General features: G+C 49.1%; 1 protein-coding gene across 2 annotated transcripts in view; it reads right to left on the bottom strand.

The window, feature by feature from the left end:
* The window catches only part of Src42A (Tyrosine-protein kinase Src42A), a 68,664-nt gene extending 45,781 nt beyond the window's left edge, over window positions 1-22,883 (bottom strand). The window contains exon 1 of one of the 2 annotated variants that reach the window (XM_084578898.1): window positions 22,093-22,883. In XM_084578898.1, coding sequence (XP_084435024.1) covers window positions 22,093-22,547 — 455 coding nt within the window. In that variant the 5' untranslated portion in view covers window positions 22,548-22,883. The remainder of the gene's footprint in view (window positions 1-22,092) is intronic. The other variant, XM_084578899.1, reaches the window with a different exon arrangement.
* Between the last annotated feature and the right edge of the window lie 239 nt (window positions 22,884-23,122).

Below are 23,122 nucleotides of genomic sequence, written 5' to 3'. Positions count from 1 at the left end.
TTGAGCGAGCCCGGCGGGAAGCAGGGACAATGGAATGTCGACACCGGCGTAGACGATGGACCAGTGCACTCGACACACACACCACTCGCGACCGCAGAGTTGGCAGCGAGGGCCATCAAGACCGGTAGTAATACGCGTACACATAAGCCGGCGCCCGTTTAATGTGTCGGCACCGACTCGACGCCCAAGGTGCATACGCGGAGGCCGGTCGCTGATGGTGCAGCCTAGCCGTAGTCGTTATTCTGGGAGGAGGCCGTAAAACACGCCGCCGGGCATAAAGCACGCTGCACGTAGACGCGCCTCACCGTTCGTTGTCCTTCCCATCCCGGCCACGCTCGCACCTCATCCACCGCCAGATCGCCGTCCAAGTTTGGGCGGTGTGTAACGAGGTTTGTTTCCTTTTTTTTCTCCGAGCCCGTGGCCTCAATGAGAGGCTGCTGCGACCGCATATACGCGCTACGCACACGCGGCCGGAGCAGTCATCAGGGGAAATGCGGCCCGATCATGTGCACCACGATATCACGCGTGGAAGGAGAGAACAGAGGATGGGAAAAACAGAGGGCCGGAGAAAAACGAGGTCACGCGAAGACGTGAGCGATCGGTCGTTTTCGGACAGACAGCGTTATGACCTTCCGAAATGCGAGGAGGCGCCTAAGCGAATGCAGGGAAAATAACTGCCACTGCCTAACCCTAGTACCTCCAATAGACTGCAGATATATATAGTAGGAACACGGAGTTAGTGACCCCTGTAGTAATGCGGGCATGCGCACAAGGGGTTCAACAGGTCTCAAGCAGGCCGAGAAGGAAGAGATGAGAGGAGAATAAACAAAGGAATGACCAGCCCACCAAACGTCGATTCCAGCGCTATCGAACCTTCCACGCGCAAACTGCGGCACAGCCTAACAGCTGCAGTAACTGAAATGGTGCAGAGGGTGGTCCTCATGCGGCGGCCCCGGTGGTCTGAACACCCATCTCGCGTGCAGGAAGTACGTGGGAACCCCGGGTGCCTCCGGTCGGTTGTAACTTGTACTATGCTCGCATGCAACATAGGTCTGCATTCACCTGCTCAGAGTTCCTCCGAAAAAAAAAAAAAAAAAGAAAAAAAAAACAGCCCGCTGTTGCACCTTTTCCTGTAACCTATAAAAAAAGCTAATAAGCAAGTGAAGCTCAAAAACTTTGATACACCTCGCTTGTTTGACACACACACAGAAAATGAAAGAGCTGACTTTGTGCTGTAAGTTACACAGAAAGGAGGTACCACGGTTGATTGCTACCAGCTGCTGTTCCTTTAAAGTACATACTATAGTATACTTTTCTTCCCAAGCCTCTGGCATGTTGCTCGGCTTCTTCAGAGTGGCGCGCTTAGGAAATTGCTATCACCCACGCCTTCGTTAAAATAGAAACAACAAAAAATAGCCGTGACGCTCCTTTGTCCCCGTGTCCTCGCACCACTCGAACTAATAGTAACAGATTTTAACCGTTATCCTATTTTTGTACTATCCATAAGAGGTGTTCCCAAAGCCTCTGAGTTTAGGGCCTCCTTCTGTATCAATTAATATGCACAGCCTTCGTCAAAAGTTTAGAACCCAGGGGGGTTACTTCAAAGCCACAACGTGTGGCTCGTAATGCACTCCCAGTGTTCCAAATCGCCTGAAGGAATGACCACACTTGGCCGCGCCCTCTTCGATGGGTGGGACTTCCTCGAATGCTAAAGGAATGGCCCTACACGGCTTAGAAGTGGGCTCTAAACTTTTGACAAAGACTGTACACGTACGCTAATGTTCGCACAATAAACATTCTTCAGCATCGCGTCATATAGCTGTTCACACATATAGCCGTGTTTACATGAATGCGACACCTAGCGCATCGCCTCGCATCGCAACCGGTTCCTAGCGCATCGCATTCATGTAAACAAGGGTAATGCGCTAGGAAAGCGCATCGCATTAATGCGCCAAGCAGGGCTGGATTTAGAGGGGTAAGTCGACTTACCCCTCTCAATCTCAACAGGCGACACCGCGTTCCGCCACCGCCACGCTAGAGATGATGCGCTGCATGTAAACGCTGTCGCATCGCATTACCGTGAGGCGCTACTAAATGCGACGCGATACGATGCGCTACTGTCGCCTTCATGTAAAGACGGCTTATGCCCCGCTGAATGCAAGTAACGACCGCCACACAGCATCGCTGAGAAGCCGGAAATGTCACGCAGTGGTCGGGCATAAAACCTTGCAAAAGAAAACGAAGCCGTTATGGTTTTCACATGCATGGACATCACGATGCCTGGCAGCACTACTCCGACTCTCTACGAACAGGGGCGGAAATTCCGCCTTTCCGAATAGCAGTGCGACGAGTTTTACGCTCCCGAAAGGACATTTACAGATGTCTCCGCGCTCAAGAATGGCGCTGATGAAAGCCGAGAAGTCCAACACTCAACCACTTTTAATAACAACAGTCTACTGGGTCGCTGTACGCCAGGCTTAACGCAAACCCCAAGCGCACACTCACAAAGAATAAGAGCCTTCACCTTCAAATATGAAGAGAGAAAAATCACAAGTCCCAGAGAAAGGGAAAACAGAGGAGGAAGAAATAGCGCACCCGCTATCCAGAAGTGATACTGAGTTTCTGAGGAATTCCAGCGAGAGGGAGCAGCCAACGAAGGGAGCGATTCGCACTTAGTGCTTCTGATGCGTGCCTCTGGTCTACGTCCTTCATTCTTTTTTCTTTCTTTTTTTTTCTGATGTAGACTTTAAATTAGAAGCAATTCGTTTCTTCCAGTGACACACCGATAGGTAGCTCGTTATTATTAAGGCGGCAGCTACGAACCACCAGTGCGTTGCGATGTCGACGAGGCCAGACCGCTGCAATCATTGCAAGTGGGCGCGTGAAAAGGTCGATAAGCGCGCCGCCAACTTGAACGGCTCCCTTTCTCCTCCTCCACGCGCACCAAAGAAAAATTTCGGCTGATCAAAATGCCATCCCTCCACAAGCCGGCCTAAAGGCCGGTACGACGCGGAACGGCTTTTCGAACGCGAGGGTGTGTGAAGCTGCTTACGAAAGCTACAGGCGCCAACACGGGAACTCGGCCGGAACACCGCAGCGCTGAGACCCGTTACACGGGGTGAATTCGGAATAACGAATTCCTACTGGGCGCAGCCTTCCCGTCAACGAATTCGAGTGTGCCGTGTAAATGTCCGCGAACTCCAATGATCGCTACTCAGGCGCGGTGGACAGGTATACCTACCACGCCTATGCTATAATGTGACGCGCGGAAGAGGCCTACAACCCCCTGGACGAAAATAACATGACATTTCTATTCCATCGTGAATCTTGGCTCGCGCGACTCGTGTGGTCGGTCCGTAGGCATGCAAGAGGTACGCGGCAGGGGAATTTTATAGACCCGTTCGACATGCACATAAGGCATCGAAAACGAAGCGAATTCTCATCCGTGTGATCACGGCGGAATATAATCTATGCCAACGCGTTACCGGAAGACAACGCGTTACCGGTTCAGTTCGGGCCCCTAAGACATGGTTAATTTTGACTCCAAAAACTTTTCACTCTCGTAAATGTCCGATATACAAAAGGGAAAGAAAAAAAAAAAAAAAAACTCGGGATTTCCTCAGCACAGCAGACAACTGCATCTCCCTTTCTGATAAAATGTGCGTCGGCTGCACTGTAACGAGTGCTACCAAGACTTTTTGGGACGCAAGCAGTTTTTTTTTTTTTTTTTTTTTTTTTTTTTTTTGCAGCTAGCGCAAAAAGTGCTCGCACAACACAGGACTCATTCACGCGCGGATGTCGCGCTAGAATCCGTTCGGTTGAAATCACGGTACCAGAGAGCTGAGGAAGCAGTTTATTTTTTTCATGCTACGCGGACACGCCCACACAGATGAGAGAGGACGGCGATAAAGGCTCGAACTTTAAACTCTCCATTCGGACATCGGCGCATATGCATTTAAAAAACTTCGAGCCGCGCCCACCTACGCCACTGGCTTATCAGACACCGACAGACACTACGGAAGCAGGGTGGGACCGCGAAAGAGTCAGCCGAGGCCAGTAACACGGCGTCCGCGACTCCCAGGTGCGAACAGGGCTTGACTTTCACCTTGCTAAGAGCTCCTCAACAGAAACACGATAAGACATCGGCCGTACTCTCTACAGACATGAGGATACGTCGTAACAGGATCTTCTTAACGGCACTCCCTCCACAGCAGTCAGGCCTGCGATTAGGTTTTCCAGTATTTAGACTAATCTTCCAACGCCGTTTCCGCTGGAGATAATAAAAAAAAAAAAGGACAGCGGGCATTCCCGGCGGTTTCCAGTTAAACCGCATCAAAACGTCGGCAAGTCCAAAGCGACGCAGATTGATTGATTGAATGTCCTTTATTGAATGGGAGGACTCATGGCCATGGATGAGGATAAAGGGGAGTAGACAGAATCTTCATTGTTCAGGTTGTCACACGAATCACATTGATATCATTCAGTGGCCCGCGAAATCTCGCAATGTTGAAACCCTCACACTCAAAGCGAAGTAAATATCGTTAAATTGAGTAACTCGCGGACGTAACCTCATCACTCGGCTCGAATAACTGCGCATCACATGTACAGGAGCAAGAGGTACAGTGGTCGCGCCGAAATTTAAGCGAGGTCTCACGGGTCGACTTCAGCCTGGCCGAGCACAGCTCGACGCCAACAGCCCGAGAGTCACGGAAATACCGCCACCACCAGCGTCCGCTGCAAAACGACAGTTTCTTCCCATCAGCGCTGCCGTGCGAAAGGTGCGGCCTTTGGTGTTCCCTTCGTGCACCGCCAGGAGGCTTCGACACGCACGAAAGCACTGCGTGTGGCCACCAAGGCGAATACGAGAGAAACGAACACGCAGAAAAACGAAAATCGGCGTATGGTTCAGTTCAGTCGTGTCAGACTCTTCGTGACCCTATGGACCAATCACGCCACGTTTTCCGGTCTCTCGCTATCTTCCTAACATCACATAACTTCATCTGCAGCGCCTCGAGGATGCCATCTAACCATCGCGTTCGCTGCCTACCCTTTCTCCGGTGACCCTCAACCTTTCCCAACATCAAATCTTTCTCCAGCGACTCCTCTCTTCTCATCAGATGACCAAAGTAGCTGAGCTTTACCTTTAGAATTTGACCCTCCAATGTGCAGTAATGGTTTATGGTCGACAATATCGACTGATTTGATCTTCTGGCATTCCAAGGAACTCTCAAGAGTCTCCGCCAGCACCACAATTCAAACGCGTCAATTCTTCGGCGGTCAGCCTTCTTCACAGTCCAACTCTCGCATCCATACATCACAACTGGAAAGACCATAGCACGAGTTATACGGATCTTGGTTGGCAGTGTAATGTCTCTGCTCTTTAATAGGCGGTCAAGGCTAACCATTGCTCTCTTTCCCAGAAGCAGGCGTCTCCTAATTTCATGGCTGCAGTTGTAGACAATTCGAACGAGAAGAGGACCGATAATATGAAAGCAACTTTTGTAGTTCGATTTAATGGGAACCTTTTAAATATTATTGACACGAGAGCAACATCTACGTTGGGTATATATCAAGAGCAATTTTGTTTTCCTTACACTACACGCGCTCCTACATTATCGACGAAAAAGGTTCCAGGGATCACGGACGAAAAGGGCTGAGATGAGCTGGTTGGTTCGTAATGACTGAAACGGCGATGCTGTTCAATCGTTTCAGTCATCACCATCAAGGACATAATTACAAGCACTGCACGCGAAGGATTCGATCTCCTTACAATTAGCCCGGTCCTGTGCCTGCTGCACCCACTTAACACCGAAAACTTCGTAACCTCATCCGCGCATCCGACTTTCATCCGCCCCCTGCTATGTTCGCTTTCCCTTGGAATCACTAACAAGCATCGGTTATCTTGCGTCGATCGAATGACACATGCTGTCCGTATCTTCATTTCGACTAGAATCGCAGTAACCCGTATTTGTTTCCTGGCTCACTCGGATCCCTTCCTGTCTCTCAACATTAGACTTGCGCATATCTTTTGCATCGCTCGCAGCGTTATTTTCAACATGTCCGAATTAGCCCTTTGCTTCTGCGAATAGGTGAGCAACGGAAAGATACAACAGTTATGCACACTTTTCTATTGGGGATAATTTGTAGACTGATATTCAAGAGTGACTGCCAAATGCACGTCACATCCTTATTTTTGTCCCATTCCAGTATATATGTGCCCCTTAATTGACAAGTTCCAACGCTTCTCCCCCTACCGTATCCTCTGCTACCCTATAGACCACTGGATATTACTTTCGATGTTCCGACCGATCGTTCTGACTTGGGATGTTTACGTCCTCGATTACGTCCTACAATTTGTCCTCCAAGTCACTCAGCAAGACAAGATATTGTTATAGTATTCTCCACCGACTTTTATCCCCAGCCATTCGCAATTGACACATCGCAATGCCTCCTGCAAACACGGTGTGAACAGCACCAGAGATATCGCGCCTTCCTGCCTTGCACCTTACCTGATAGGGGATTTTATCTCTGGAAGACTATAAGGCCAGCAGCTATAGATGTGCTTCTTTTTGTTTGCCTGTTTTTTAAGAAGGAAAATTTCGGCGCTAATCACGAGCTTGCCTCTGCCAGGTGACACTACTGGACACTGACTGGCCGACGGGTCGTGTGACGTCACACGAACACGTGATACGAGCGATTTGGAAGCAGTTGACAATACGGGCCGCTCCCTTGAGATGAGAATCACACTCTCCGGGACACAACGATGCCGAGTGGACACGCCATACTGATAACGAACGGGTCTGCAGACCCGTTCGTATACGGCTTGGTTAATAAAGCAGGGTTTTATAACTATCTCGGGTGGTCTTTCACTCGATGCGTTATCTTACGACTCTACGCTAATGAGTATGTGCGAGATAACAGGCATAAATTACGACCCTATAGTGATTAAACGAGTCGAAAAAAAAAAGTTCATCTACTCGAAAGAGGTTCCGCAAACGAGGCCACCAACGAGAGCCATTAACGCCGTCTGTCATGTCCTCAAAGGCGGCGGGCTCTAGTGTCACTAATTTTTTTCTTTTTCCACACTCCTAACGACACCGAAGAAGGGGCACTTGGGCACATAAAAGTAGTGCGCCATCGCAGTCGCCGGCGTGGAATAATTGCGGGGCCCAGCCATAATGTGCGTCGCCGACGACGAGCCTTACGTGCTCCGTTAATTAGCGCGGGCGGCTATGGAACTGTGCGATGCGGTTTCGAAAACCACGGGGGTCCTCCATCCCCCCCCCCCCCCCTCCTTATTTTTCTACGGACACTTTGCTTGACCGGCGCCATTTCCCGTTGTCATAGCAACAGCCGCTGCGCCCGCAAGGACATAAGACCGCGGCATTTAATGTGACAGGCCGCTGGGGGCGCGCGCGCTTGTCTCGCCGTTGCGTCACATCATGACGTCACGACGACCGCAGCGCGCGGGATATCCGAGCGCATTTTGCCCTCTTCGATCCGGATCGAAGTTAAAAGGGCACTGAAGGAGGCATCACACACACAAAAAAAAAAAAAAAAAAAAAAATAAATAAATAAATAAAAATAAAATAAAATAAATAAATAAATAAAAAATAAATCGGTACAATGATATCTGTAGCGTGCGGCTTTCTGCGGCTCCGTTGGTGGTTCGTCCGATAGCAAGAGGCACATTTATGGAAATCTGGAATCGAAAATTAAATGTTTTCCACCTCCCCTCACCACATTTGCGCTTTATACAACAATAATAATAATAATAATAATAATAATAATAATAATAATAATAATAATAATAATAATAATAATAATAATAATAATAATAATAATAATAATAACAATAATAAAAACTTCATGACGTCTACAATCCACGATGACCAGTTTAATTTGATCGCGCTGCTGGCCGGCTTCAGAGAACCGTGCAGGAATCTAGTGTAATCACACCTTGTTCGAAAAAAAAAAAGAAAAGAAAACGAACCACTGCGGCGATCCCCGCAATTTATCCTTTGGCCCATTCCCAACTCACAACAGCTCCTTCAGCTTCATTTCTTGTTTTTGTTCTTTTTTTACTTTGAACGTAGCCTATCACTAAGAACACTGCAATCGACGGTCGAAAGAGACCGACTTTGTTCTCGGTCCGCTCCAAGCATGGTTCATAAAGCACAGATCCCCTCCAGGGACAAGGCCGTGTAACACGCAGCACCTCGAGTCCAGCGCTTCATCTTCACTTGTACGAAACCACCTAAAACCAAGTCGCTGTATATTCAAGACGTCCAATGACGAAAGCGGTCTTCCGATTCTGATTCTTCGTATTATGGCGCTGGTTCAACTGCTAGCCTCGCCGACCGCCTTTCGGAGGAGGCGAACCGCAAATGCACAGGTTAAAGGTCCCTCACTGTATACGCGGTCAGAATTATTGAGAGCCCCCCACAGAGGCGCCTCTTGCAGCCCTTGTGCAACACGCGGGACGTTACGCACCACACATACCCCACATATATATATACTTGTTCCTATTCGACACCCTCTCCTTTCGTGCTCTCCCGGAAAAACAGCAACCAATCATCGCACGTACGCGGCTAAGCATGTCCTGTATGCCGTAGGTGACTGTACGCAGTTTACGCTCCGAAGAACTCCTGTGGCGTTTATCTAGGTGAACGGTCGCAAAATTGTGCCCGCAAAAATCTGATCGGAAAACCTACAATGCATTCCTGGATAAGACAAAGGAAAATGCGAGCAAACTGTAGCATCTCTAATCTCCTTCTCTAATACAGAGAAAATAAAAGGCTGATTGATTGATTGATTGATTGATTGATTGATTGATCGATCGATCTGGCCAGGGGCTTACATAGCCCTACTTTGAAAGAATACCCCTAAGGCCCTGTGTATTTCACGCAAGGGTGGCAGTATAAGCCGGGAGGCTACAAAGGAACGCTGCGGGCCCTCTTAAATGTTCGTCTTGGTTGGCTGTTTACCTTCCTGACCGTGGGGCCCCAGCTGTCCAGACCGCATATGATGAAGATAATGATAAACAATTATTGCATAAGCGTGAAGCGCAATCTTGGACCAGTTAGTCATGCACGATGGAAAAATTCCGGTCGCTCCACGTAGACACGTACGACAACGCGAGACAACGGCAAGATAAAGGACGACACAACAGTGCTCCTCCCCGTGTTTCGAGCTAATGATGCTGCTGCGCTTCTGAAGACATACTTAAAAAGAAAAAAAAAAAAAAAAAAAACTCCAACAGAAGTAACACGTAATGCGACAGTGGAAAACGCACATGGGTGGATAATCGCGCCGGAAATGACGCAACAGCCCGCGACAAATGCACGCCCCTCGCGCTCGCTCGACATCGATTACGCTGACCGAGGAGGCGAGCCAGGAACCTGCACCGCTGTGCCGATGTTTATCTCGTCATTGATTCATATTAGCGTAACTGTACGCCGCCGCGCCGCCGGCAGTTTCCGGTCGTCGCTCCGTCATTTTAGGTTACGCACGTCCACGACTGTACTATGTTCCCCATGAGCTTTATGCATGACTAACCCTCTTAGAGCAGCCGAACCAGTTCGCGCGATGTGTAATATACAGGGTATTGGACCTCTAGTCCTTTCCACACTGTCTCTAAAAGAGAGAGAGAGGGAGAGAAATAACTTCATTCTAAGCTTTCTTTCCTCGTACCTCCTATTTTGAACATTAATAGCATTCACAACAATAGGGATTCCTAATAATCCCCACAGAATGCTTCGTTTAAATTGTGCACTTACTGAAACTTAAAGTACGTTTGGGTAACGTCCCAAAGCGACAGTTTCAGTTTAATGTCAACTGCGTTGACATGACACAGTCATCATCATCATCAGCCTGATTATACCCACTGCAGGGCGAAGGCCTCTCCCATATTTCTTCACTTAACCCGGTTCTGTGCTAGCTGCATCCACTTGACCCCTGCGAACTTCTTAATCTCATCCGCCCACCTAACTTTCTGCCGCCCCCTGCTACGCTTTCCTTCCCTTGGAATCCAGTTTGTTACCCTCAGCGACCATCGGTTATCCTCTCTTCGCACTACATGTCCTGTCCATGCCCATTTCTTCTTCTTAATTTCCACTAGAATGTCGGTAACTTGAGTTATTTCTCTGACCCACTCTGCCCGCTTTCTATCTCTTAATGTTACCCCTACCATTTTTCATTCCATAGCCCTCTGGGTTGTCCTCAACTTAAGTAGAACTCTCTTGGTTAGCCTCCACGTTTCAGCCCCATAGGTGAGTACAGGCAAGATGCAAGTGTTGTATACTTTCCTCTTGAGCGATACCGGTAAGCTGCTAGTCATAATCTGCGAGTGCTCATGGCACAGTACACGACGCTAACGCGGGGCCGCCGCCACTAGGAAAGTAAAGAGGAAACATTTGTGCTGGCCTACGGCCGGACTCGAGCGGCGGCGGAGCGAGTCCGGCCGTGGCTGCTCACAACTACTCGACCCCGAAGCCCAAGCCCGAACATACATGCCGCGTCGCGCATATTCAATACAGATACTGCGCCGCTACTGTAGCAACCCCGCAATCGCTGAGGCCGGCGAATTCCTTAATGAGCCCGACCCGGAGGAGAGCGAAGCCAGGCTTTCCGCGAATGGAAATAAGGTGCTCGGAATTAGAGGGGGGTTCTCGAAAGGAGACAACGTCTCTCGCAGGGTTACATGCGCCACGGGCGACGTGACAAATGCGCCAGAAAAGGAACTGGCGAGACAGAATAAAGCAACAAGGGCACAGCACCGCTCCAAGAAAAAGAAAAATGTACAGAAAAGACAAAAGGTGGCCCCCTCTCGTTCGACCAGAGTTTTTGCCAAAAGGGCACTTGCTGCTGCCGGTTTTCCCCCCTTGTCTGTTATCTCTCCCGCCCTTCCGGCCGAACAGCCGAGCAGCAGAAGTCCGCTATTTTTGAACCCCGGCCAAGGAAAGAGGAGGAGGTGGAAGCTGGAAACGCGAGCTGCGCAGCGAGAAAGAGAGAAGACGGTGGGAGCAAAACGGAGAGAGTCGCGTCGGCGTCGGAGGAGGTACTGCATAACCGCATTCCACCGGGAGCGCATTACGTGCGACAGTTTCTGCACCCCCTCTACCTCTCTTTCTCCCACCCAACACCCCGAACACGACGACTGACGAAGAGCAAGCGAGCGCAGTCAGTACGGCGCTGCAACATCTGTCGTTATTAGGACCTCCGACATTACTCTGACAACCTCTCTCTCTCTCTCTCTCGAAGTCCTTACCACTTCAAGGGACACAACCTTAAGGGCAATTCCGGTGGTTTTTTTTCATCATTTTGTGTTTTTGATTGAATTACATTCCTCGGTACGTCCTGACTCCAACACAAAAAACCCTTTTTCGAAATCCCAAGTAGTAGTTTTAAAAAGGAAAAACAGGAAACCGAAACCGAAACTGCTTTCACGGCCAGAAACTACGCCCCACTTGAGGAAACGGTGACGGCACACTTAGTATTAGAAAAACACTCGCGCGCGCGTTGGATGGTGAAAATAAAAAAGTATGCAAATTATGACAGATCACATAAAATGTCTGAAATAACCAAATACAAGCCTCAAAATTTCATGATCGCGCGGGGAGTGGCCAGAAACGTGAGTGTACTGTTTGTGACGTCACAAACACAGTGTTGCCCGCAGAAATCGTCCCAACTGAAGCCACGAAAACTGCACATTTTAAAATAGTGTAGTGCGCGAATGAATTATCGCATGGCGCCCAAATTTGGAAGGACGCGTCTGGGCGGAGAGGCCAACCTACAGTAAAATTTTTACCAGAATATTAGAATGTCGAAAAACCTCCGGAGTGGCCCTTTAAGCGCTTTCCTGATGGAGATGTCCGGTGAAGACTCAACACAGACGTGCATACATTAGTCATCATGGCACACGTCGCTACCTCCCTCCCTGCCATCGCCGTTCTAAGTTCGATCTTCTCATATTTGACTCCGACCTCGGCGCTCGACAAGGCGCACAACTTTCATACGGCCTGAGAAGGGGCTTTAGGCCTGAGTAGACTAATGCGCCCTCCTGAAAACAGTGTTTTCTTTTGTTTTGTTTTCTTGTTTGTTTGTTTTTTCAAGCCCCGTTCACAGTGCGCTGTACTGTACCCATCCACGCACACCGTGGGTGTCATGCACGAGTATTCTCTGCTCTTTCTCACTCCCTTTCCTGTCCCTCAACTTATTTCTCCTATCTTCAACCTTTTCATCACGATATGGTTAAACGCACCTATTCGTAAATGTCCGGCAAAATGACGTGTCTAAATGCACGTAGCTTAATCAGGGCAAAAAAAAAAAAAAAAAAAAAAAAAGAACAATAAAACAAAAATAAAGCGCCGCAGCTGGCACTGTCACGAATTCGAATTAGATACGTAGATGCGCTCACCGACTTTGATAAATAGATTGAAAACAGCTGTCTTTTCCTTTTTTTTTTTCTTCATATAACTCACGACTCGAGAGTATCAGCAACAACTCTGCCTCTCTCCGCGACATTCCCCACTGGAACGATGGGAACATAATCGCCATTCGAAGTGCCTTCTGTCCTGTTTTACACGATTGCTGTCCGTCTACTTGGCCGTGAGCAAGGTAGCCGTAACGAGGTAAATGAATTCGACAAAAACAAAAAAAAAAAAAAGCAAATCGCAGTTCGTTTTTTTTTTTTTTTTTTTTTTTTTTTTTGTTAACGACGGCGCTGCTGTTTCACAACGATCGCTACAGCTTATGACGCAACTGGCCTTCGTATCGCTTGCGACAGTATACCGAACTAGGTCAGCTTTTCTTTCTTTCCTACAGCATGTCCCCTCGTGCATTTATTCCTGGTCAGCCGGCGTGTGCGAGCATTCCGTACATCGGCTTCGTTTGGTCAAGCGCTTCCGTTCCCGTCTGATATCCTTCCCCACTTCTTTTTTCGCTTTCTTTCTTGCAATGCCATGAAAGGCTATGCGCCAAAAAAAAAGAAAAAAAAAAGGCGACACGAAGACACGACAGGACTAACGCAAACTAACAAATAGTTTATTCAGATTGACACCTTTAAATATGAGTCATCTAAGCGCATATGCGCAGCTGATACAACGACAGCATGCCTAGTAAACGTGACACACCATCGTACCCTACAAGACAGATTTCAACAAAGCAGATTCGCTTCTGTATATAGGGCGAGAGACGTATCGCTGACGCATTTGTGCGCGCTCTTAATCAAAAAACACTTCCATTATTGCACGCACTACGGTGTTGCTGCCATGGCCAAGAATCTTGATATTTCATTCAGACGCAGCAAGCATTTGCATCTTCGGCATTGTTCGGTCAAATTGGTCTTACACTACCTATCTTCTAACGTACGTTCATGCGCCCCCTGCACAATCATTAACGCAGCTTCCCGTTTGGCGACTTGTCCCATATTTAGAGGTGTCAACTTCTGAATAGACGTCCTGTCATGTCTTTTGTCTTCGTGTCGTCGTTTTTTTTTTCTCTCTTTGCGCATAGCCTTTCGTGGCATTACAAGATTCAAGCCAACTAGCCCGACAACAACACTTGCTGAATTTCGCTTTCTTTTTCAGCGTATAGGCAACCTGCAGTGGCCAGGCGGCGCTAGTGGAGCGCAGCGTTCAGCGCCGCCAACGGCGGCGCCGAGTAATCTGAGTAGGCTGGCGCGGTCGGGTTGCGTTCGCGTTGTACGGCTAGAAGCATCTCGGCTCTCATTTTCTGCAGTTTTAAGGCAATCGAATGTCTTGAGAGCTACTTCCGAAAACCAATACTGACGAAAGGACACCGCCTGTTGGAGAATGCTCATGTTTAAAACGTGAACGGTGTCGACGTCACCGCGAAGTGCGCGCCGCTCGCGACGGAACACCCGCGCGCACAGCTTTGAATGTCGCGTGAGTAGACGGAATTTTTTTTAACGAAATTTATTCTCTCAGGGCATTAGTCGGATATGTGATGATGAATTAAGAAATAATTAAATGAATGAAAAATGTTGTAAACGTAGCTTTTCATTCACCTATTGCGTTCACACCTCATACCCAAACATTGAAAGTGCAGAGAGAACCTGAGAAGAGATTGATCGCCGTTTCTTCTTTTTTTTTTTTTTGTTCTTGCTGTTTGATTACAGCAGCATAATAATTTCCTCGCGGTTTTGCTTTAAAGTTTAGTACCATGACGAACACTTTTGTTCGTGGTGCACCTTTCGACAGTGCTGCGGAAGTTACAGGAGGCATGGTGCGGTACCCGCTACGGATGTCGTGGCGATTGCAAGCACTGTGCGGTTGTAGCGTGCGTCATCAACGATAACTGTGCGTGCCGGGGGCGGGGAGTAGGGGGCCTCCTACACCGTTGGAAAAATAAAGCCCTTAACAACAACAATAACTGGCATGCATTTTGTATCTCCGTACCTCAAGCTTGGGGAAAGCCGGCGGGAAATGCTGGCACTCAACGGCAAAGCTTTCGTAACGGAGGTCGTTAAGAGTTAGAATTTTTTACTGTTGTTACTAATGATGAAATATTCTATCGTCTGAGACAAGAGACTCTTGAGTAGCTTGAGCAGTCGGTGAAAGAAATATTTGGCGCGGAACAATAGAACGAAGTTCCATTCTCAGCGTCCAGTATCACGGGCCTCTATACACTCCGCCACTTCAACTTTTTCAGCACCTTAAGAACTAATTTACAGATAAATATGCTTATTGAAATCTGTAATTGGAAGTTTTGAAGATATTTTGGCTTTGTGGTTCCGAATAGACACCGCATTAGAAATCCGGTTCACAGATCCACGAACATTTTTTTTTTTATTATTTCGCCTCCGTTGAAATGCGGCTGGAATACGATGCTGCGGCTGCACGGCTTTGTTGATTTTCTGGACGTATGCCACTCGATCTTGCACAGCATATACCAGTACACGCCAAATTTTACAGCGCGTACTGAGTAGTGTGCCCCAACCAGCGTGCGACTCCCCGAGTCAGAAGTTTATACCGTTTCCTCCGCTCACGGGCAATCGTCTTATTTTAGCTTCTTGGCGTCTGTACGCCAATGGCCCCATAACAAAACAAATTTCAGTTACATTACTCTCTCGCAGCCAATATCTCCTTCTCTCATCATTCTCCCAGCAAGCGGTACGCTTAGGTCTCCTTCGTGATTGTGGTAGTCTTTCTCGCCGCCCTTGCGCTTATTTTTATTCTTGTTCACATCCGTAGTAGTCGAAGCATCGCACGAGACCACTGAAGTCACTAAATGAGTAAATCACACTCACTGGGATAACAAAACGCGAACGCAGAAGGAACACAGCGGCCGCAACATATACGGCGTCAGCTTCTGCGCCGACTCAGTATTAGCTCCCGTCGGCCGCCAGGTGGCGCCACATGTCTCAGCAAACTTCATTGCAGGTTGCCTATGGCTCGTTCGTCCGTTCGCTTCCTGGCGCGATGCTGGCCGCCGGAATCACGCGCGTCGCCTCATTCGCCCCCGTACTTTGCAAGCATAGTGTTCGCTGAATGAGCATACCTTTCTCCAGACGATGATCCACGAGAGTAACCAACAGTTCACATAATATTGCCTTAACGTGACAAAAAAAAAAAAAAAAAAGCGGTCAGTCCGGGAAGGTGTCGGCGCCTCCGCATTTCGGACTTCGGACAGTCGACGAAGACCAGCACGGCAATTTTAATTCAGTGTACACTTCCAAAGCGGCCGGTCTGTCTGGGATGCCTAAAACTACTTCAGCTCAGTTAAGAAACGGCGCTGTAACCGAACTCGCTAAACAACGCTCAACAAAGGAGTCTTTGTATGATGAGGAGGCTTTGTAACAAAAATTAAAACAAAAGTCAGATAAACCAATCGTTACAAGGAAATCCTCGTAGGCTGGCTACCGCCTTATTCGAAGCCTTCCCGTTGAAATCCCCTGATTGGCACTACAGCAACAGTTCACGGTCTGTACGCAAACTCATACGACGCCTTTGAAATATGAAGGGCAGAGTGAAGTAACGCTTTCACCCCTTCATCCCGGAACCGGCCCCATCCCCTTATTTATTTTCTCCATGGGCCCTACTGACGAGTTCGCACCTGTTATCGCTTTTAAAATAAGACTTCATTCAAGCCAGCAAGGGAGAACCTGCTTCTGGAAGGGAAACACCACCTTTCTCGCTATGCGGAAGTTGCAATTCGGACGAAAAGCCGGAGGGGGGGGGGGGGGGAAGAGTAGTAAATAACCAGAGTTTATCGACACAGCCGCTCGCGTCCACAGAAACGGAACTGCACTGGGGCTAGACTGCAAGCACCGCAAGGCCGTATGCAGACTCGCTTTCCGAATTTACTACGCGCCGTTCGAACCGGGAACACCTCGAGAGGAAGACGTTTCAGGAATTCGCTTGAACGACGGTTTTTTCCCCCGAACGCACCCGCACCGGTTCGAATGTGCGAGCCATTTTTTTTTCTCCATCTCTCTTTTTCCCCCTCGCAATAGCGGCATTCCGATTTCCACCGCCAATCGCCGGCCCTGCGCGCCAAGAATGCGATGCCTCTGCAAGCACAGGGGTTCCATCGGCTCGCGTTCCTCTGTTTATTTTCGTTTACAGAGCGAAAGCGGAGGTGTGGAAACCCACTCCGGCTCGACACACGGTGAAAAGTTCGAAGCCATGCAGAGCGCCACACGGTATACATACTATATGATGTAAGGCGACGCGATGTCATAAACACGTAAGCGAAGCATGACACGTACTTTGTTACACTAGCCCGCTCAGGGTGTTAATGCAAACCGAGATGGCGGAGTTATGACCCGACGGAAATTTCCAACTGTGAGTCGAGCCCCTCTCTCAGCGACAGCTAGGTATTTAACGCCGAAGCTCTTCTGTGCAGCCCTATACTGCACTGCATTTACACTGTATGGCGAAATGGAATTAAATTGCACGGTTAAATTTTCTGCGTGAGGCTCGCAAATCGTGACCAGCTAACTGCCGCTCGTTTGTGATGCAAAAGGAAACACTTTCAGGCCGCTGACCCTCTCGTATGCATGCTCATATATGGTATGTCTTATTGGGGTTTGATTTCTCACAACAGCACAACTGTTTTCGGTCAGACTGTAACCTTGTGACCCTAAATAAATGACGTCAGAGGCTTTTTTCTGTTATTACGGAAATAGCTGAAGAGAAAGCAGACAAGGAGGAGCCTCGGCTGCAAAACCTAAACATCTGACACACGCTCCACGACATGCAGCCTCAGCTGCAACACCTGACACACGCTCCACGACATGCAGCGCCGCCCATGCATTGGGGCACGATGTAAAAGTGTTAAGAGGGCGAGGAGCAGTGACCACTGACCAGAGGGATGCGAGATCTAAAATCAACCTAGATTTTACATAACAACGAAGTAGTAGATACAAGATTAATACAGTAAAGCTCGATTATATCGAACACGAAGGGAACTACGAAATTGTCCGATAAATAAAAAATTCGATATAAGAATACAAATAAGGTTCAGTTCAGTTCAGCCGTGTCAGACTCTTCGCGACCCTATGGACCATATCACGTCACGCTTTCCGTCTCTCACTATCTTCCTAACATCACATAACTTCATCTGCAGTGCCTCGAGGATGCCATCTAACCATCGCGTTCGCTGCCTACCCCTTCTCCGGCGACCCTCAACCTTTCCCAACATCAAATATTTCTCCAGCGACTCCTCTCTTCTCATCAGATGACCAAAGCAGCTGAACTTTAACTTTAGAATTTGACCCTCCAATGAGCAGTCAGGGTTTATGGTCGACAATATCGACTGATCTGATCTTCTGGCCGTCCAAGGAACTCTCAAGAGTCTCCACCAGCACCACAATTCAAACGCGTCAATTCTTCGGCGGTCAGACTTTTTCAAAGTCAAACTGTGAAAGGTACAACTCTAAATATACGGAAACAATACCGATAATGGTTACAGATAAGCTTGTCTGAAACCTAGAATAAAAGATAAAGAAACCCTCGTGATCGACTGGATGCAGCGACGTGCTGGAATCGCACAGCTCACAAGGCACTACTTGGTCAAATTTGCCTCGAATCTAAGTCGGACGTTGGTTTGGAACTGCTCACTGCCTATCATAAGATAATAGTCGTGCATTAAAATTTAAGTGCATCTATAGCATGGCGTCACCGCATGACAGCAAAGTTACGTGGAATACGAGAGGGAAGGTTGCCCTCAAGCGCGCACCCCGCGCATTCCGCTCACCACGCAGTTCATGGTGCTAGAACTGCCAGTCCAAAGTCCAAAGGCGCGGGTGAGAAGTAGCCGAAGAAAGTGCAATTCGATTCGATTGGCAATATACCGCCCGATATATCGAGCGCCTTGCCGGATGGGGGTGGATATCAATATCATTAAGGTATTTTTAATATGATGCGTGATATTTCTATAAATTTACGCCGGATTTCCAAGCGGGTAATTTGCGTGTTCGATACATCGAATAATTCGAAATATTCGGGCTTGACTGTACCTCATTCGGGGGTATCTGAGCGCCCCCGATCGATTGTGGATCTTCCTCGCAACATATATATATATATATATAAAGCCTACTCACATTGTGTCCGAGAAGGGTTCAAAACTTTGCTGTTACCAACCTACAAAATGAGTGAAATGACTTTTAATCATTGAATGCTAGCTCATATTGTCCACAGCTTGAGGATGCTTGGTAAAATAGCTGCCTACAGAACATAAGTATTTCCAATCACGTACAGAACCGGCGGATTTTGGATTATTTCCCCACTCAGGCTCAGAATGTGCAGAAAATAACGGTTCCCGTATGTAACTTCCGAGATTACGACGAGGCATTTAAATTCAGCGGAAAACCTCGACAGTCATGCCGCTACAGTACAACCAGGCCACCCGTATCCCCACATTTTGAGGCAACAGCGAACAGACTGCTTTGCTTTTGCGCATGGCCCCAAGCGTGTGCGTACCTTTCCCATGTGCCGCTCCTTTAGTAAAACAAAGTTAGCGAGTTAAAAGAGACATCCTCTTGAAACATAGCAGCTGCAATATCCACGTGCGCTCACGCCCACAGGGACGCTCAGCCGTTTTAGTTTGTGATTTTTTTTTTTTTTTTTGCTTTTCTGAAGGACCACTGGCACCTGCTGCCAACCTGAAGCAGTGCTACAGGACGTCAAAGCCAACCAGAAACCTGAGCGAAGGAGCACAACTGACACAGTTGGCACGCACTGGCTAACTGTCGAAGGTGTGGCGTTACGGCGGGGAAGGTTTATCCATGCACACATGCACTTTGACGTCCCACCCAACAAAGCAGCAGCACGACCGTCACGTGCTCAGAGGGTAATGACACAAGGTGACTTTTTTTTTTCTTTTTTACTTGAAGCCACTGCTGCAGCCCCACTGGAATGCTTTTGGAATTATTTCTTCCGCGACGGAACAGCCGGTGCGCGCTTCGCCTGTCATCGTTATTTTACAACCGCGTATTCGGTCAACAAAAACTTCTTGGGTCAACAAAAGAATGTCGGAGCGGTCGCGAGTTGTTCGTCAACGACGCAAGTCTTCCCCCTCGTTCCCCGACGACTTCGCGATGCGGGGATGCAGCTGTCAGTTGACACGGGGAGCCAGAAAGGAAGGATGGGCAGATACGCTAAAACTCGTTGCTAGGCAACCGTGGCGCCGGGCGGCCAGCACCCGCAGCTTGCGCGCGGTAACTAAATTCTCTTATTTCACTCAATTAAATTATGGAGCCCACTGGAACGGCTAAAACGCTTCAGGGGAAAGGAAAACGAACCCTCCATCTACACTCCGGAGAGTAATCGCTGGTTGTATGCTAATCTCGTCTTGCTGCTGGTACAGGTTTGAGAATTACGCGAAATTCGATGATTCCTCTCTCCAAACACCCCCAAATGTCCTTATTCTCAGCCCTCCTGGAAGCGCGAATGGCAACATACAACGGAGATTTGACATAAATCTACAGATACCAGAAGTAGTCACTGCCCCTTTTTGTCAATGTCCTCTATAATATGGATTTACAGAGATGCAATAGCACAGCCGCCGCCTAAAGGCTTACAAATAAACGAAAAGTTACACGAGACCTTCCCAGAACTTCGAGACAGATTTTCCTTGTCACTCCACCCTGCATATAGCAAAATGAAACCATTCCCGAGGCGCCAGGCTTAAATACCCCGACGGGCCAGTCAGCGATCTTTTCGCGATCAACCGCCCGGAGCCCAGCCCAGACTTATTCGACGTCTGAGAATTCTATCGCAGCCACGTTTGCCCAGAGAACGCCTTGCGATATCACTAACGGAAGCGAGCGAAACCGGATTACCCTTTTCTTGTTTAACTAGTACTGCGAAACAAAATACAAATAGGTTTTTAAGGACGGCGAGCCGCACTGTCGCATGAGATGCCGGGGAAAACGCCCAGTTTAGCAGCCAACAGAGTACAAAGGGCGGAGGTCAAAAGCCGCTCCGCGATAACATTTTTCTCTCCTTTATATGTATTACAAAAGTTATGCCAGACATGATGACGCACAGAAGACACCGCGGCTCTCTGCGCACAACGTGAACTGGGTGCAATTCCGTTGGAAGCTGAAGCACATTAAACGTTTCTTGAAACGCTCGTGCCTTTTCACAGCGTCGAAAACGATAGAGGTGTTTACACGAAAGTGTTCATTCCAAAGACAGGCTGACGTGAAACGATAAGATTCCTTCACAAAACGGCGGGAAATGCTTCCTTTTTTTCTCTCTCTCCCGACTGTTCGCTTTACGTCACAAAGGGGCAACGCGCCAAACAGCAACGTTCCAGTGCCGCTCGCTCGGTTATCACTCGATTTGCTCACATGAAAAGCCTATATTATAGACTGGAATCATCGAAGCCGTTGCTAAGCGCCCTTCGAAACCGTCCGCGGCTCCAGACACAAAGGGGTTGCTGATAAGTACCCCCTTCCTCTGCCTTCTCTGACGTCTATGCATACATCTTTTAGAAACCCGTTCCTAACTTGCTCCGTGGGAAGACCCAGTACAAGCGAAGAACAGCAGTGTTGCCGAAACGGGCGCTTCGAGCAACACCGAGTCCTACATCTATGCCCGAATCTACAACTTTTCTTTTCACCGCGGCCTGGCACGCTGGCGACAGGTGAGGTGCCGGCGTCGGCCCGTACGTGTTTTCCTCCAAGGAGCCGACCATGAGGAAACAAACGGCGGGCGGTTCAGAAGAAGACAGGAAAACGAAGCCCGAAAACTGGCTAACGGTACTACTGGCCCGAAGGCAGGCATATAGTGTGGTGTGGGTCAAAGCCCGCGATATTTGGCGCCAGGCCCTGACGCAATCAACGCGCCGCGCCAGGGGGTATGGGGAAACAAGGAATAAAAGCGAATGCTCAAAAGAACTCGCTTGCCGAAGCAAGTGACATAACGTGACGCCTGTGGAACGGCGCAAAGGAAAAGAATAGAACAGCTCTGTCGTCAGCTGGCACAGAACGAAGGAAAAAGCGCGGATTCCGAGCATCCCCGATGCCGTAACCGCTGACCCGAAGATACTCGCATAAGAGGAAAAGATGAGGCACTGGAACTGCTCGCTGCTATCGCCGCTGCGTTTACTGGTTTATTTTTATTTATTTTTTCGCGGAATACGATCGTTGTGGGGAGCGAAACACAGTGCGAAAAATACAAACGTAGGCCAGATCGCAGGAAGAAAAAAACAAACTTGGGAAGAGGGCAAGGAGGCAGACGACGGCAATGCACAAACCCGGCCGCGCGTACGACCTCGAAACGAAAGCAGGCAAGCGAACACAGACCAGCACAAGATAATGCGCTCCCCTGCCTCTCCTGCAAGCGTGCAAGCATACGAACAGACACACAAACAGATATATCGGAAGTCAACGGCGATTGTGGTAAGGCAAGCGGCTCGACGGAAATAAAATAGACAAACCGAAATTGAGACGGAGCGGCAAAGGGTTTTGTTTTTGCAAAGGAAGGGGGAGGGGGCTGTGCAAGTTTCCGTGAAATGTAGGGCCACCCCAAAACGGAAACGGCGATCAACATCAACGAACAAAAAGAAAACAAAACGATTAACGACAAACGAAGAGCCAAAACGAGGATTTCGACTCACGGTTCGGCTTCGATGGACTTTAGCTTGGCCACATAGTTGGACGGAATGTAGCCTTCCTGCTTGGTCGACTTGGATCGGGCGAACCACCAGTCTCCCTGGGTGTCGTTGAGGATCTCCAGGTGCTCGCCCTTCTTGAAGCTGAGGTCCTCGTCGGTGCGTGCATCGTAGTCGTACAGGGCGACGAATATCTTTGCGCCCGATCCGGGCCCCGCAGAGGTCTCGACGTCCGGCTGAACGGCGATGGGCACCGTAGGACCATTGCGACCGACGCCACCGATGCCGCCGACGCCTCCACCCGTAAGCTCGATGTGGTGCACGGCCCGGCCCGACACGGGTTCGTGGGTGGTCACCGGGCCGATATTGATCGAGGCAACGTCCCCCCTGTCGACGGGCGCCTGCACGGGCTCCTTGGAATTTGACTTGGAGCCCGCCGATCGGCTGAAGCAGTTCCCCATGATGGCGTCCCACCCCTCTTAGCAGACGAACAAAAAAACGGAGCGGCCCTTTTCTTTCTTCGCTCGCCCGCCTTCAACGCGACGGCACCGAAGCGCCCGCCGCGCTGCTCGTAGGCGACGACGACGGGCCTACACCGTCGCCCATATCTGGGAAGGCCTGGCACGGCGGACAACGCCGCTCACGACACGATACACACACACGCACGCACCCATGAGCCGCAACACAACCGAGGGGCAAACTCACCCCGACACGGACAAGGCAACTACGAGCGGGGAAGCACGGAACACGGACCGACGTCCGGCTAGGCGAGGCCAGCCAGGCGCTGGTTGGTCGCTGCGCCGGAGGCCGTACAGGCGTCTTCGTCCGCGACAACATGGCGTCATAAAGTAGTTCACTCTGTAAGGATGTTTAAGGTGCTTCAGTAGTAGTGTATATCCAATAATAAGCCACAGACAAAGCTATTCAAAACTCTAGCTATCGTTCCTTTAATTTCTTTTTGTGTTTCTTTTTTGTTTTCTTGAGCATATCGCAGCTCCAAAGCGGACAAATATTTGGAGCGTCGGTGCGATGCGGT

The sequence above is a fragment of the Amblyomma maculatum genome, chromosome 9 (assembly GCF_055883805.1).
Source record: "Amblyomma maculatum isolate TAMU_Amacu chromosome 9, ASM5588380v1, whole genome shotgun sequence".
NCBI classification, from domain to species: domain Eukaryota; kingdom Metazoa; phylum Arthropoda; class Arachnida; order Ixodida; family Ixodidae; genus Amblyomma; species Amblyomma maculatum.
Note: the sequence above shows the minus strand (reverse complement) of the source record. Positions and strands in the feature narration are given on the sequence as shown.